The sequence below is a fragment of the Ochotona princeps genome, chromosome 7, assembly GCF_030435755.1.
Source record: "Ochotona princeps isolate mOchPri1 chromosome 7, mOchPri1.hap1, whole genome shotgun sequence".
Taxonomy (NCBI): domain Eukaryota; kingdom Metazoa; phylum Chordata; class Mammalia; order Lagomorpha; family Ochotonidae; genus Ochotona; species Ochotona princeps.
Window position 1 is genome coordinate 30,105,857 of NC_080838.1, and position 17,568 is coordinate 30,123,424.

At 41.0% G+C, this 17,568-nt stretch overlaps 1 protein-coding gene across 5 annotated transcripts in view; it reads right to left on the reverse strand.

Annotated features, from left to right (window-relative positions):
- AFG2A (AFG2 AAA ATPase homolog A) overlaps positions 1–17,568 on the reverse strand; it is a 220,650-nt gene that overhangs the window by 160,300 nt on the left and 42,782 nt on the right. For 3 of the 5 annotated variants that reach the window (XM_058666883.1, XM_058666886.1, XM_058666881.1), the window contains exons 11-12: positions 17,016–17,165; positions 2,066–2,275 (exon numbers count right to left, since the gene is read on the reverse strand). In XM_058666883.1, coding sequence (XP_058522866.1) covers positions 2,066–2,275; positions 17,016–17,165 — 360 coding nt within the window. The remainder of the gene's footprint in view (positions 1–2,065; positions 2,276–17,015; positions 17,166–17,568) is intronic. The other 2 variants (XM_058666885.1, XM_058666884.1) reach the window with 1 other exon arrangement.

Sequence of the window (17,568 nt, forward strand, 5' to 3'; positions counted from 1 at the left end):
CTTTTCTCCACAAATCTGATCTGCCTTTCCAATAAAAATAAATAAATCTTTAAAACAAAACAAAACATAATCCTCTCCAAAGTCAGCAATATATAAATGTTATCCTACTTTTTCATATGAGAATACACAGACTTGGAGCACTTGTACAAAGCAAATAAGTGCTCAGGTTAAAAAGCAGGCCAAAACCGTAAGAATTATGCCCACTCAACCTAATGCAAAAAAATTATATATAGCACAAATTGAATTTCCCTAATCTAAAAACCCTAAAATGCTCCAAACTCCAAAACCTTCTGAATCACATCATGACCGTAAAGAACTTTTCAGCTTTTGGAACATTTTGGATTTGCAGAAAGGGATGCCCAACTATTCCCTGCAAATTTTTCAAAATCTGAAAATAAACAAATAAATAAAATCTGAAACACTTAGTACCAAATATGTCAGCTAAGGGATATTCAAGCACCAATTCTTTCCAAGGTACTTCTGTTTCGCTAATTACTTTCTCTGGCAGTGATTACACTTTCCTGGTTGTCTCAACCAAATTCCACTCCTAGAAAAAAATTATGCCATTTTTCTTAGTTTCTTCTGTTCTTGACAAACACAATTCTTGCTCATTCTGGTTCCACAATACATTCCACCTCCTCAAAACTGCCTGAATTACTTTCTCAGCAACTTGCTGTAACCAATGGTGGTGGGGGGAAAAACACTGATCATCAACTTTAACTTTTGTTATTTTTTTAAAAAAGGGAAGCAACATAGATGAGTATATTACAAAAGGTCTTCAAAGCATTTCCAACAGAAGCAGTTTGGAAAATTCACATCCCATAACAAAGTGCCTAGGTTTAAGTCCCAGTTCCACTCTGATTCCAGCTTCCTGCAGATGTGTACCCTGGGAGATGATAGGCAAAGTCTTAGGTACCCCAGTCCCTGCTTTCTCCTTGGAAGGCCTGCATGAACTCACTGGCTCCTAGTATTGGCTTGCTTGGATTTCTTTTTTTTTTTTTTTTTTTTTTTTTAAAGATTTATTTTTATTACAAAGTCAGATATACAGAGAGGAGGAGAGACAGAGAGGAAGATCTTCCGTCCGATGATTCACTCCCCAAGTGAGCCGCAATGGCCGGTGCTGCGCTGATCCGATGCCGGGAACGAGGAACCTAATCCAGGTCTCCCACCCGGGTGCAGGGTCCCAAGGCCCTGGGCCGTCCTCAACTGCTTTCCCAGGCCACAAGCAGGGAGCTGGATGGCAAGTGGAGTTGCCGGGATTTTTTTTTTTAATTAAAACACCTTTATTTGCTTTAAAAACAGGAACTTAGAAAACAGATAAAACTTTTCTGTTTCTCTCAAATAGAAGAAATTAATTTTAAAATTAAATGCATCCCTAAAGAAGACATGAAAAATTATGCATGGGTATTAAAAAATGCTTTTTTGGGCCTGGCAGTGATAGTCCAGTGGCTAAAGTACATGCCTTGTATGCGCCAGTTTGTATCCCAGCTACACTACTTCCTTCCAGCTCCTGGCTATTAGCCTTGGAAAGCTGTAGAGGATGGCCCAGGCAATCTGGCCACTTGGGGAATGAATCAGTGGTTGGAAGATGTTTTTCTCTGTATCTCCTTCTCTCCGTAAATCTGATTTTCCAATAAAAGCAAATTTTAAAAAATGTTTTTTTGTACCAAAAATTTTTCAAGGATTAAGATCTCAAAGTTCTGAGCTTTCCCTCAGTTCCTTCAGTCCCAACTGCAAACACAGAAAACTGACTTTACCTACTTAATTCTCATTATATTTATTTATAATCCGAGAAACTCTTGACACATTCTGTATGTGAAAAATACCTTTCTGGTTTTCCATGCAGTATCTGCAGAATGGAATTTGTATGTTTTACAAAATACTTCTCATATCTTAAAAATAGAAGATTCAAGCTTAAACCAATCTTTCCTTCAAAAAATGATAATAAATGTGAGCTACTTCTTAAAAGATGCCTTTACTTCTTATTTCAAGGGGTGGAATGAAAGAAGAGAAGGTGGAGGGTAAAGCAGAAGGAAATGAGCCATTAAAGAAGCAAAAATCCTACCTTTATAGCTAGAAAATTCAGGCCACTTTCATTGGCTACAGCCTTTGCTATCATTGTTTTAGAGCATCCAGGGGGTCCATACAGAAGAACTCCTTTAGGAGGCTCAATACCCAATCGGCTAAAACAGTCTGGATGTTGCAAAGGCCATTCCACAGCCTGCTTCAGTTTTAGTTTGACATTTTCCAGTCCCCCTATATCCGACCAGGATACCTGTAAAACAGAGCATATTTTATATTTATATTTTAACAGCACAAATAACAAAAATAAAATAAACCATACAATAAAAGAAGTATGAGGAGAAAATACCATCTAAGAATCAGGCAGTTTGTTTAAAACAATTCAAGGTTATCACGAAATACGTAAAACATGAGCTGTTTACTGTAAAGATACTACATAAAAACAATATTTCTATGTATTAGGTTCATAAAAATAACTACATAAATGAATATATGTTTTAGGTAGTTTTTTTCTTAAAATTTATTTTTATTTGAAAGGCAGATTTTTACAGAGAGAAGAAAGAGTGAGAGAAGTCTTCCATCTCTTGGTTCACTTCCCAAATGGCCACAAAAACCAGACTTGAGCTGATGCAAAGCCGGAAGCCAGGAGACTCTGAAATAACAGATTTGCCATAAGGAACTCCATGTTGAGCTGGGCTCAGTCTCAGGATGACATACCCTACCCCAACCCCCATCCCCATTAGACAGTAACCCACAGAAAACTAGGTTCTGCTTGGCAAGAATTCTCAAATCCTTGGCTAGGCTGTGCGAGCTTGATTAGGAGGAAAATACATTTCAATTGGTTTGACAATAAAGGGCAGAGCAACAAGGGCTTGCAAAGTTAGTGATTAATAGTTTTTCATCCCTAAAGCAGTTCTGCATTAGCTCAGTCCTGCTAAAGCCTTTCAGGTTTGTGGGTTTTGCCTTTATAAACTTCTCTGTTTTGTAGTTCAACATCTAGAAGTCATTGGGCATGAGTCCCCTTTCCATTGCAGGTTATAAAGGACGTTCAAATCTCAGTGTGGGTGCCCCTCTGTATCACCTCTCTTAGGTACAACAATTCGAAGCCTCCCATGTAGTTGGAGGGGCCCAAAGCCTTGGGCCATCCTCCACCATCTTCTCAGACCACAAGCAGGGAACTGGATTGAAAGTGGAGGAGCCATGACATGAATTGGTGCTCATAAGGGACGCCAGCACCTGCAGGCAGAGGATTAGCTGTTCATGCCGCCACGACTGCCCCTAGGGAGCTTTAAGTGTTAGGTAGCATCTGTCTATCTGTCTGAAAATGCTCTGAATCATCTACTTATTTAACTTCCTCCACAACCCCCCTCCCTTTTTTGGAGCAAATTTCTTTATAATCTTTATGGAACATAACAAATTTCCAGCTTGTAGCATAGAACCGTTTCTTCAAAAAGTTTTGTTCCTTTCTTAAACCAAGAAATACCCAAAGTCAAGGCTGTTTTTAATACCTATTTATCTAACAAACATATCTTTTTTTTTTTAGTTTTTTGAGTTCTATTTATTTTTCAGTTAGCATTTATTCTTTTTTCCTTTTTCTTTTTTTAAAATAATCTTACTTAGTTTATTAGGGAACAAAGTGTCAAGGGCTACAGGGTGAAAGTGGGTAATACCATTGCTTCCACAGCAATATCATTTTACCCTGTATCTGGGGTCAGGGAAAAAAACAAAGGAAAAAGCCCCACCCAACCTCCCACCCATCCCAGGTCCCCAACGGGAGGCGCACTCTGAGGGTCCTGCTCATACAGTTTTGATTGTTCATCAGTTCTGGATTGCTGCCAATATCTCAGTTCCAATCGCAATGAACCCTATTCAGAATCCACTGGCTAACAGTCTCTTCATGGTTGGAGTTCTAAGATCAGCAGTTCAGTTGGAGGGACCTCCAAAGAAACTTCGTCTGAAATGATCCCAGGCCTGATTCTTACGCGAGTTTGTTAGTACAGAGTCCGACACCATCCGTCACACCAATCAGCTTATGCTCATGCTGGTCGTTGGGATTGCTGGGTTCGTTCTGTTTCCAGCCCTGTCTTCCTCATGAACCAACGGGTGTTGTAGCCCAGTTCGATTCTGCCCACTTCATACTTGGTCCTCACGCAAACCGGTTGGAGCTGCAGCCTAGCTGGGGCGACTCCCCATAACCCCCACCAGTTCTGCCCCATACCCTGGTTCCCATGGTTGTCAGTACACACCTCAGGCTTGTCAAGTCTGTCCCACATCCTATTTAGCTCTCGCACGTGTCGATGGGCAGTGAAGCCCAGCTCAACCCAACCAACCTACTATCCAGCCCACACACCTACTGGCAGGTGCCCTTCTGTACAGCCACCCCTGCCCCTGTCCTGGCGTTTGTGCTGTCCAATGAGAGTGGTAGCCCCGAAGGAGGTGCCCACTATTTCCCTTCTAGGCCACACTCACTCCCAGATTATGTACTCTCCAGGTGGTTCTGGCATTAGACTTGACAGAATTAGCTCCAAGTGCCAGCCTCTGCCAGCTAGTACTGCAGCTAGCCCAACCAACCCTCACCCACTCTAGTTTTTGCTTGTACCAGTCAGAACAGTCAGCCCACCATGGCCCTTCCCGTATCTAGCCCACATGAGGCCCACAGGTGTAACAGCCCTGCTTATTCTGATCTGCCCCCATCCCAACCCACGCTTTCCAATGGAAGCAGCTGTCCAGCAGGGGAGCCCACATTCCCCTGTCAGCTTTGCCTTCTCCCCCTGATTATCACATGTGCTGTTTGGGCGCTGCAACCACATCTGGTACGGCTCATCTCAACTTGGCATTCCTTATTGTGTACTAGTATGTGTCGCAACCGAACCTGGCTCGACCCACACTCTGTTCTGGTGCTCGGACTCACCAGCGGGTGATGTGAACAGGTTCAGCCTGGTCTGCCCCCAATCCATGCCATGTGTATACCAGTGGGATAATTTCCATAGCCTGTTCCGGGCTGTTTCCTATTGTGCTTCTTGCGCTTACCTGCAGGGATTGTGTCCTGCCAGAGGAGTTGCCCAGGCTCCTCCATCAGAAACTCTCCCAGTGCCAGGTTTCGCGTATACCAGTGGGTCCATGAGCCAGCCCTGTTCAGTTCACCTTCTGTCCTAGCAGGAACAGTGGCGTTTCCTGACTGTTCTTCAACCCAATCTGGTTCTTATTGTTGGATGTTTCAACCCAGTCATGGCTCTTCCATACCCCCAAGAAAGCTTACACATGGTTCAGTAAGGGCTGAAACCTAGCCTAGTCTGTCATACATTTCCCCTGGTCCTGCAGAGCACCAGATGGTGTTGGGGTCTGGCCCAGCTTGGTGCTTCCATTCCCAGTCCACACTTGTGCCAAGTGGTATTACACTCGTACCCTGATTGGAACGCAGCCCCATTTACAGCCCATGCGCTCATTGGTGGGAAACTCAACCCAACTAGAGTATCCCATTAGCTGCCCAGCCGGGCCTGTTCCCAGTCTTAGATTTCGTGAAGGCCAGTGGTTGCTCTGATTCAACTTGGTAGAGACCCTCTCTTGTCCTGTCCCCTTAGATGCTGTGGCTTAGCATCCCTGTCTTAGCAGATCAGTAGGTGCAAGGACCTACTTGGCATGACCTGTGCTCCAACCTGATTTCTGTTGTTTCTTGTGAGTTAAGGTTTGTTCTGCCCTGCCCATTCTGTCCCCTTCCAGTGACAGCACGGCCCACCCCACATCCTGTTAAAGGATGCACTTTCAGGTGCTGCTGCCTTGACCTGCCCTGACTGTCTTGGGTTCCTGCACCCGTGTGTGATGGCAGGTGGCATGGTCACATCTAGCTTAGTCCATCCCAACCCCAGCTTGCGAGCTAACCAGGGGAACTTGTATTTCCACAGGGTTGGGCCCGCACAACCCCATAGAGTCTACCCCCAGACCAAGTTCTCTCGCGTGCTGGATACAGTCTTGACCCTGCCAAATGTGACCACTCCACCACTCCACCAAACAGTTGGGTAATGGTATCCATTACTGCCAAAGAGGCCCCCATCCATAGCATTGGTGTGGCCTGGTGTGTGACGATCAGTGATGTTCTAGGCAAACAGGCCATTTCTGTATTCCGAATTGGGTTGGTGTATCTGACTAACTGTAATTGTCTCCTGGGTACTTCCCTCCAAACCACCAGGTCTCAGTCCCCACGCATGCCTAAAACTTCCATGACCCTGTCTCTGGGCATCACCCAAGATTCACTACTCACTTACACTAAAATTGGACTTAGTCATGGGTGTCCCCAGGCAGCAAACATATCTTTAAAAACCCCAGAGTTTGCCGCCGGGCGGCCAGCAGGCAAAGCCTGGCACCACATGCTGCACTGGCCGCCCTGGGGGAGGCCCAGGACTCTTTCACTGCCTTGCGGCAGTGTCTTTGGCGTGAGCCCCCAGCATTGGGTCCGACCCGGCAGGGGCACCCCCAGGGCCGCCACATTGTGAGGAGCGGCACTTGCCCCCAAACCCAAGGCCCGAACCTAACAAACATATCTTAAAAACATTGTATCTACCACATTAGGTATACAGACAATAAATGAAATGAGACATGAATCCAGACTTCAAGTAACTTAGGAAGTAGTAACAACCAGTGTTATGCACATAATTAACCAAAGTACAGTAAAAGATATTAACCACACAACAACAACAACAACAACAAAAGACAGAGAAAACCTTTGGCAGTCCCTATGAAGAAAAGATTACTTCCAGCTGGAAGACAAATATGGCAGGATAGATGAGATTTGGAAATGTAACCACAGGAGAATGATCAGGTAGAAGCTAAAACATGAGAAAAGACTCTAAAGGAAGAAAGTATAAGGAGAAATAAAAATAAAATAAAACAAAATTTGCAGGAGGGAAGCAAACAGAGTTCAAGCTACTCTTTGCACATACTAAGAAATCTTTGAAGGTTTTAACCTAGAAAGGGATACCATCTGATCTGTGCTTCAGTACAATTTCTCTTAGATTCATTAGAACGGAGACACAGAGCAGAAAGAGAGCTAACAATCTATCAGAAATATCCTTACAACACACACATATCACATGCAAATGATGAAGATACAACACAGCTACAGCTGACGGTAAAATGAAAATAAACAAAAACATAACACCACAGAGTTTCAGACAGACTGCCAGACTAGATATGAATATGTAAGAGCATCCTCAGAAGATACAAATCAATAAGATAGCGGGATTTTTTTGGATGTATGAACTAGGACTGGGGAAACACTGAAAGTGACCAAATAAGTGCGATAAATGGAGCACAAAAGAGAGTAGGACTAGAATTTTAGACATCAATGATATCCAGATGCCTACCACAGCAGAGGACAGGAGGCTTACTAATCTACCGAAGAGGAGGAGATACGGGTCAACAGCAGATTGCTGGGCTCCACCTATGTTAAGAGGCAGAGTGAACAATCTGTAAATTCAAGCAAGAAGAGACTTCGCTGTTTATTATCAGAAAAGGGAACATGTGCCCTAGCAGTCAAGATGTCACTTATGATGCCCATAGTCCACATCAGAGTATCTGTTTTTAAAATCCCAGCTCCATGCTCTACTCCAGCTTTCTGCTGATGCATCCCAGGTGAGGATCTGCTACTCACAGGAGTAACCCAGATTTGAATCCCAAGCTCCTAGCTTTTATAGGCATCGGGAAAGAGAAACAACAAGTAAGAATTGCCGCCCTCTGTGTCCGTGTGTGTAACTGCCAACCTTTCTCTGCAGTTACCTCGGGTTTGGATTTTGTTTTCCATTCCTGGTTCTGGCTTCACCAATTAATAAGATTAAATTAAACTTAAGCTCAATGTATGTGAGCTAAAGGCTCTTAGAAACACCTAGATACCATTGGCAGAAGTAGTTACTGTCCATCATACATTCAGGCCATACTGGGACATCTTGTTCTGTTGTAGGAAGAAATACAGAATAGCAAACATATGGTGATGGGTACTTCTGCATTTCCTGCTTGTTCTCATCAGTTACTTTGGTTACTTTTCCTCTTTTTTTGAGTGGCAGAGACAGAGACATGCTCAAAAGGTGGGGGCTGAAGCCAGGAAACACATGGCAATACAAGTCTCCCACAGGACTGGCAAGAACCTAATTACTTCCATTCCTCCCAAAGTTGACATCAACAGGAAGCTGAAGTCAGGAGCAGGAGCCAAGAATTGAACCCATGCAACTTCAAGAAAAAAAACAAAGGTCCAAATATATAGGCTAAATACCTGCTCTGTCTCTGATGTCTTCAGTACCTTTCTTTTTAATTTCTAAATGTTACCTTGAAACTTTAAGAACACACACAAATACACATACTGAATCTGTCTCAATCTTCTATTAAAGCTTTCTAAAGTAGCTTGGGGCAGGCATTCACATGAACAACCAAAATGTTCCTTGGACACTCCTATTACATACTGAAGTGCATGCATTCAGGTGCCAGGTCCAATTCTGGTCCTAACCCCTTACTCTGTGCACCTGGAGAGCAGAGGTAACAGCCCCAATACTCGGGTCCCTGTCATTCTTATGGAAGCCCTGGATGGAGTCCTCTGCTCATGGCTTTAGCATGACTGAGTCCCAGCTCTTGTAGTCAATTTTGAAGTGAACCAGCAGAACAAATATCTCTTGTTCTCTTTCTCCCTTACGCTATCTTTCACAAACATATCTACAAGTTAAAAAGCAGAAAACAAAACATTGAATACTTAAATTATAATTTTCAGAAAAACACACATGAGCATTTTTGATATTATAAATTACTAACAGTTTTTTTTAAATGGAGCAAACAGAAGTAAACCTTGTACTATCCTTCATAATTTTGGGTACTACTAAAATGCCTAAAGTGAAACTGAATTACCTTTATTATCTCATATTCACTTGCTTTATAATAAGTTGTCAATATACTTTAGAAAATTATTACTGCAATCTAAACTAAATCACTCCTGATAATACTCAGGTACTTTCTTATCTTGCCCTAAGTAAAGTAGTGAACAGTTGCTCACGTGATTTTTTTATAACTATTTGTAATAATAAAGATGTGAAGAAACTCTCAAACAAGCACAAAGCGATGAAATAAATTTCTCAAGAAACATATTCCCATAAAAATCCTAGAATAAGCAGCCTTGAGCCCACATTAGAAGACAACAACTCAGACTGCACCCCAATAAAAATCTACGGAACCTGATGATCAAGTTAAAAACTACCTTTTATGGACAGGCTCCTACGGAATGAAATAAAAATTAATGAACTGGATTGCACACATTGCAACAAATACTATAGAGGGATTCATAGTGCAGGGAGCTACTGAGCAATGTTTTCACATATCTGTGACTAAACCTCTTGTTTGCAAGGTATACGGAGGAAAAGTCTTTTGTAAGTTTTACATAGCAGAAAATATTGTCATAAAAGGTATTTTTCATTTCATTTCATAATAACATGTTCCAGTGTAAAGACATGAAATGAAGCCAAGCAACAGAAAGTAGGTTGGCATTTGCTTCAAATTCTCTGCTAGGACATACACTAACCTTTAACAGTTCAAACACTTAAAACATTTAAAATGCACTGCTTTATTTATACATTATAAAACCACTAAATTAATAAAGATAACTTCATTGACAAAACCCAGCCTACAAGGTTTAAAAAAAAAATAGGGGAAACTTGGATCGGGCCAGGCAGAGTTCTCTTTGCCAAGCAGGGCCTTTGGGCTGCTTGGCGGCACATTCTAGAAATTTGGGGTGGAAACTTGTGGGTTTACAGGTAGCCTGGGGTATGGCACAAGAGAGGGCGAGCAGGGACAGAAGGATTCCTGTACAGGTGAGGACTGACTACCGAGGGACCGCCATAGACAAGGCTTACTTGCAGGTAAGCAAGGGTGCTGAGACCAAGCGGTTTGCAGGGGGGAACAGGAAGAGTCAGAATGAGGCACCAGTACAAGTGGGAGACCTGCACTACAGTAGTTAGCAGTGAATACCACTGAATACCTCTCACTGGCGCACATTAAAGATAGGGCTGGCGGGCCCAGCGGCACGGCCTAGCAGCTAAAGTCCTCGCCTTGAACGCCCCGGGATCCCATATGGGCACCAGTTCTAATCCCGGCAGCTCCACTTCCCATCCAGCTCCCTGCTTGTGGCCTGGGAAAGCAGTTGAGGACAGCCCAGGGATTTGGGACCCTGCACCCGGGTGGGAGACCTGGAGGAGGTTCCTGGTTCCCGGCTTCGGATCAGCACGCACCGGCCCGTTGTGGCTCACTTGGGGAGTGAATCATCGGATGAGAGGATCTTCCTCTCTGTCTCTCCTCTCTGTATATCTGACTTTGTAATAAAATAAAATAAATCTTAAAAAAAAAAAAAAGGATAGGGCTGGGGGCCTACATGGCAGGGCTAGATCACAGTCCTGAACAGTAAGACCTGGAACAAGGGGTGGGCAATGTTAGACTGGGACATGACAACAATCAACACATGAGAGAATCAGGTCTGGAGGCAGAATATGTTGCCAGGGGAGGGGTTATGTGGGCTCACTGCACATAAGACATGAATTGGCACTCACACAGCATGTTGGTGCTGAAGGAGATGGCTTTACCTGCTATGCTACAAGGCTGCTCCCAAGCCATTCACTTTATTTTAACAACAACAAAAAAAAATGTATTTCCCTATACGCTATCAAAATATATTCTGGGGCCCAACATGACAGCCTACTAGCTAAACTCCTTGCCTTGCACACACTAGGATCCCATATGGGTGCAGGTTCTAATCCTGGCAGCCCCACTTTCCATCCAGCTCCCTGTTTGTGGCCTGGGAAAGCAGTCAAGGATAGCCCAAAACCTTGGGACCCTGCACCTACATGGCAGACCTGGAAGGGGTTCCTGGCTCCCGGCTTTGGATCAGCACAGCTCCAGCCATTGCAGTCACCTGGGAAGTGAATCAGCAGATGGAAGATCTTCCTCTCTATCTCTTTTCCTCTCTATATATCTGACTTTCCAGTAAAATTAAATAAATCCTTAAATATATACACATATATATTCTATAAATATTTTAAAAACAAGTCAAAGTTCTAGTTCCACTATGGTATGATCAAACCATTTTCCTCACACTGATTAAAAAGAAAAAAAAAAAACAACTCCCAGACTACTCTGGACTCTGAAAGGCAGAAAACAATCAGACAGAATGCAGAGGAAGATAAGAATGTAGGGGTCAGCAGTGTGGCACATACGGTTGAGACATGACTAGCTACACCAGCATCCTATACTGGAGTATCAGTTCAAGTCCATGCTGCTCTGCTTCCAATCTAGCAGGTGTAAGGAATATCTACAACATTTGTCCTGGTCCTGCCAAGGCAACTACAGGTGGCATTCAAGATTCAATGAATCTATAGCAGGCTAATTTTTATGCTGATGATATCCTTAGCAGAGAAATGGTTCCACACACTTGGCCTAGAGATTAAGCAAACTATATGTACATAAGTGTCTGACCTGTACTCATGGCCCTATTCTCAACGCCAGTTTCCAACTACTGGGCATTTCAAGATAGCAGTAATGACTCAAGCAGATGGGTCCTTAAACCCAACTGTGAAGCCTAGACTGGGTCACTATTATGCAGAATAAAAAAGACTGTTCCTGTTTGTGGGGCAGAATACCAAATATCTAAATGATAGAAATTAAAAATTTTTAAATCCATATGAGGAAATATACAGTAAATATTCATGACATTGTATTTGACAATGGTTTCCAAATGTGACACCAAAAGTAACATACACATAACAAAACTGATGTTGAGAAAGACAATTCAATGGGAAAACTAAATTTGCAAATTTTAGATGAAAAATGACAGGTATCTAGAATATAGAATAAATTCCCACAGCTAAAGGATGAAAATACAAATTACATAATGAAAAATGAGTGTATGTATATCAGTGGTATGTAATGAAAGACTAATATGTGAAAATAAACTGGTCAACATTAGCTCTTAAGGAAAGGAAAATTAAACCGACAATGAGATATCACTTCCTATACACTAAGATAACTATCAAGTGTCAGCAAGAATGAGAAGAAGCAGGAACACTTCAGACACTGCAGGTGGGAATGTAGAATGGGGCAGTCATTTTGGAAAACTGCTTGGTGTCTCCTCAAATGGTTAAACAGAAAGTTAATCATATGATCTAGCAATTCCTGACATAGCCAAAAGAATTGAAGACTCAAAATCTTAAGCATAAATTCAAAAGATTCTGAACTAGAAACAGATTACCTATCAACTACTGAATGCACAAATCAGATGTGCTAAATCTGTAACATGAAATATTATTTGGCAAACAACTGAAACATGACAACACAGAGATGAACAATGAATCCATTTATATGAAATGTCGAGAAAAGGACAAAGTACAGATATTAAAAAAAAAACAGTTGCAGTTAGGATATGGCAGATAAAGAGCACAGGATTCTTTATCCTTAGGATGATGAAATTGTTCTAAAATTGACAAAGGGACCAGTGAATCATACCTTCTGAAAAAGCTAACTGTTTGGTATGCTCTTTACATCTTGATAACACTGTTATCTAAAACGTCAGTTTGATTATAGAAGGGGATACCTGGACAACTGGTGAAGCAGCCTTTGTGGCTGTGACTTTAAGGGTGTTTTGGAAGGGTATTAACTTGTGTATCAATGGATTAAGTTGCAGAGATCTAGATACCATATTACCAGATAGGACAAAAAAGGCCTTTCTTTTTTCATTTCCTGCCTTTCTTCTCCCCAACTCTCTCCCTCCTCATGAAAGGGGGGGAACAGAGTCACCTTCTGTCCATAGACACCAGAAGTCCAGGTCTCCCACCATCAGACTCTGTGACTTGCAACAGATGCCCCTCAACTCCCACCTATGGCTCAGGCCTTTGGCTGCTGGCTGAGTTACTACATTGGCTTCTTGGTGCTTTTCAATTTGAGCCCCATTTCTGGCTTCCCTAGGCGTCCAGGACACTAATGTTCAATAATGGGACTTCTCAGGTTACATAGGGAGTCCCTGTTCATCGTCAATCCATTTATGTATGTGTCCAGTTACAGATTCATTCTGTTTTCCACTGGTTTTGCTACTCTAGAGAATTCTAATACATTCGGAAAAGCAGAAATATTTCAGAAAAAAAAAGCCTTCGTAATTCAAAATGCTTCACAAAATATTCATTCAACTTTCACTTAGTGGCTTCTATTTAACAACCACTGGAATATAAAAATAAGCAAAAAGAAATGTCTGCAAAGGATATATGCCTATTGTAAGTTTAGGTGTACTGGTGGTATCCAATACATACATTATAGGACTCTGATAACTGAGAAGACAAAATACTCTACCAGGTAAACAGAAGGGATAGCATATGGAAAAATATGAAGTGGTTTAAGAAAACCAGAAAATAATGTGAAACAAAAGCAGAGGAGACAGGGTTCAGCAGTAGGCTAAATCCCCTTCTGCTGTGCTGGCACCATGTGGATGCTGGCTCTAGCCCTGGCTATTCCACTTCTGATCCAGCTCCCTACTTACAGCCAGGGAAAGCTTTGGAGGATGAAAGTCCTTGGATCCCTGTACCCATGATAGAGACCCAGAAGCAGCTCTTGATTCCTGGCTTCTAATTGGTTCAGTTCCAGCTACTATGGCCTTCTGCAGAGTGAACCAGTCTTGCTCCACTTCTGCCTTTCAAATAAAACCAGTTAAAACAAAAAAGGGGGCGGAGAGGCAAAGCCAAATTATGAAAGCACATCATGCTACAGAGGATTGACAGTTATACGGATGAATTTTTTCTAGATTTCTTTTTATTGCAAAGTCAGATGTATACACACACACACACACACACACACACACACACACACACACACACAGAAAATGAGAGACAGAATTATCTTCCGTCCGATGACTCACTCCACAAGCGACCGCAATGGCCGGAGCTGAGCTGATCCAAAGCCAGGAGCAAGGAGCTTCTCCCAGGTCTCCCATGCAGGTGCAGGGTCCCAAGGCTGTGGGCCATCCTCAACTGCTTTCCCAGGCCACAAGCAGGGAGCTGGATGGGAAGTGGGACCAGTGGGATTACAACTGGCGCCCATATGGGATCCCAGCACGTTCAAGGCGAGGACTTTAGCCACTACGCTATTGCGCCGGGTCCTATCTAGATGAATTTTAAACTGCATCATGAATTCCTTTTGAAGTGATGGTGCTACAAAGAGAGTAAAACGGATGGATCCAGTCTTGAAGCATGACATGAATGCGCAACTATATCAGGTCTGAATAAGGTGGACTCACCACAAGAGAAATGCAGAAACCAACCAAAGAGTACCATTGTTTATGTGAATTAGCTCCTTTACCCTAAATGGAAGTAGGAATTTTTATTAAATACTCAAATATTCATACAGTTTTGGTCAGCCACATACACAAGTTTGGTATATGCCTCTATTATAATCTTGACATTTTTAAAAAATAACAAATAAGGCAAACATTAAAAAAAAACAGAAATTAAATTTTCCTTCTAAAATTTGAGAGGAAGGCTGATATGTTTTCATTAGCTCATCAGGAACAGAATTTAGAATATACATTGCTAAAGCTGCCACTGAATTTCTTCTATAAAAGCCTTAAAAAATAAGAAAAGTGAAATCAAAGAGTTTAAACTTTTAAAATATTTAAGTTCAAATTACAATCTTGATTTTGGCAGTGAGTATTTCCTGGTTAAAAATAATATACTTTGCCAAATGTGCTTTCCTGTTCAATTGTCATTACTTCAAGCTATAAAAATGCACAAGACAAGCTGGCCAGCAACTGTGGGATAGTGGGAGTGATTAAAAGACAGTTTTCTGCCTAGACAACAAGAATAAAATCAAAAGAAAACAAGTCAAAAGCCCTACCAAAAACCAATATGGAGGTAACAGAATTTCCATAGGCTGCGCTACTATTCTAAAAAAGCAACTTTTTATGTAGTAAAGCATCAGAGAAGCTGTCAACTCCTTGTGTCTGTAACAAGGAGAGAAAACACAGAATACAGTACTGTATTTAAATAATAGAAACTAAATGCTAATTATCCTACCGGCAGATGAAGAATGAAACATAATTAAGGTCAATTAAGCTATTCCACTTAAACTTCTGCAATGGAAATGTACCACTAACGATCTCATCCTATGAAATTCAATTGTCACATTGTGATGATCCAGGCTCACTTGAAAAGGTGCCAAATGAAAATACAGCAGTAAATTTTGAATATGTAATTAAACAGACAGTCATCAAGTTACTGATATAACTAAGAAGTTTTCTGCTTTCAAAAACAATACTTGAAAACGGTTTACTTCACTAATGACACTCAATTTGATGACTGGCTACACCTACAATGAATTCAAGCTTACTAAGGGGTTTGAGGTCTTCCAGGCAGTTCTGACACTTGGCTACAGCAACTATAAAATCAGGTTCATGTAGAAGTGGAGCACTACCTTTTTAATGGCTTTCTGGTTATTGTGAACCAAATGTTCACATTTGGAAATCTAGAAATCAAAAGGTAAGATAAAAAATATGAGGATAAATTATTTGTAAATAAAAGGAATAATCTAGAACTCTGCACAAAACTAGAGAAAACATAAACAAGCCCATTGGTTATCAGTTCATACAATTTGGCTGAGAAAGCCAAGTTACCAATTATAATCATTATACTATACGTAAGTGATTTACTGCAAGGATATTATTTAAAGACATATGTCTTTTTACTTTCTTACTTTACCTTAATAGAAAATGTAACAATGGATCAAAGCATAGTCTCTCATAAAACATAAAGGCATTTTTATCAACTCTGGAATAGCATTTTAATAGCCATTTTCATTCTAAAAATCCTAAATTCACTCAACAAATATAAAATTACTAAATTCAGTGGGTGTTTACCTAGTGGTTAGAGTAGCCGGGTTTGAGTGCCAGCTTCTGCTCCTGACTCCAGCTTCCTGCTGATGCACACTATGGTAGGGAAAAGTGAGATGACTCAAGGAACGGGTCCCTGCCACCTACCCGAGACAGAAGGCCCAACCCCTGACTTCACCAGTCTTGGCTCGTCAGCTAATTTCAGGAATGAACCACTGGAAGAAACATTCTCTCCCCGCTCTCTTCCTTTCACATTCTTTCTTCAATCTTCTCTCTCTCTCTTCCCCAAAGGTCAAAAATTCCCAAATCAGTTGCTTTATGAAACATGAAAATCTGGATAATGCTACATTTGGGTTATCACAGAATTTACTGGACTTTGGTATGGAAGGAGATAACCATTTTCACACAAATCTAAAACTTGTCATTTATCATGGGGTAGTTATTTATGAATGTTAGTTGTTCATTTGACAAATACTGTTTCAGTTATTTGCTATGCTCTATTTATGTGCCAAATACTAAAAATAAAAACCTCTGCTCTCATGGAACATAAAATGAATTACAAGTAATGAATTACAAGTAATTACCTACCTATATTTTGTATCTCAATATTAAACATTTTATAGAAATATTAAATATTAAATATTAAATATTTTATAGAAAGGAAAATATGTGATTAAAATTGATGCTAAAATGAATTTCGTCTTAACCTTTCTGCAATTTAAAATTTTTATCGTACAAGTTAGAAAAACATCTCTGAAGGGAAAAAATGAACCCACTGGTGAGTTCATAAGCATTCAGAAAAAAACCCACATAGTGTAAGGTAGTATTTCCACTGTTAGGAATTATAAAGGGAAAAATTTGGACACACCTATCGCTTTCAAATAGCATGTAAAAACAAAAACAAACCTAAACAATTGAGAACAGAAGGATAAAACAATTATAGTTTATCCACACAGAAATTATTATGCAATCATTTTAAGAATCTGGCATTATATTTCAAAAGAAAACATTTATTACAAAATTTTAAGTTTAGAAAACAGGAAGCAGGCATTTGCCTTGGCAGTAAGTGACCAACTGGAATGCCCCACATCCCAAATCATCCAAGTACCTGGGTGTGAGTCCTGGCTTTGGCTCGGGATTGCAGCTTCCTGCTCATGTAGACCCTGGGAGGCAGCGATGACAGCTTGAGTGTCTGGGTTCCTGTCACCCATGTGGGAGACCTGGATTGAGTTCCTGGCTTCCTGCTTCGGCCCCCTGGCTGTTTGGATTATTTAGGGAATGGACCATCAGATGGACACTCACTCTCTGTCTGTGTTACGCTCTGCCTCTCTAACTCTCAAATAATACATAACTATTTAAAGAGCAATTTATCAAATTATGTACTTTATATAAAATATCAATACAAACAAAAAGTCTAGTAGGAATCATTTACATGATAATCAGCAATTCAGAAACATCAATAAAGAGAAACATTACATGTAAGTAAGTGGCTAATAGTAAGGTCTCCTAAAATTATTATAACTGGCAACATTTCTACCTTAAAACTTTTCAGGGAAAATTAAATGTAGACAAGTATGATTAGACATTTTAATTCCACATGTTGAAATGAAAATCATTGTTAAAACAGGCTGAATGCCCAATTTATTGTGTCAAAAATGCTC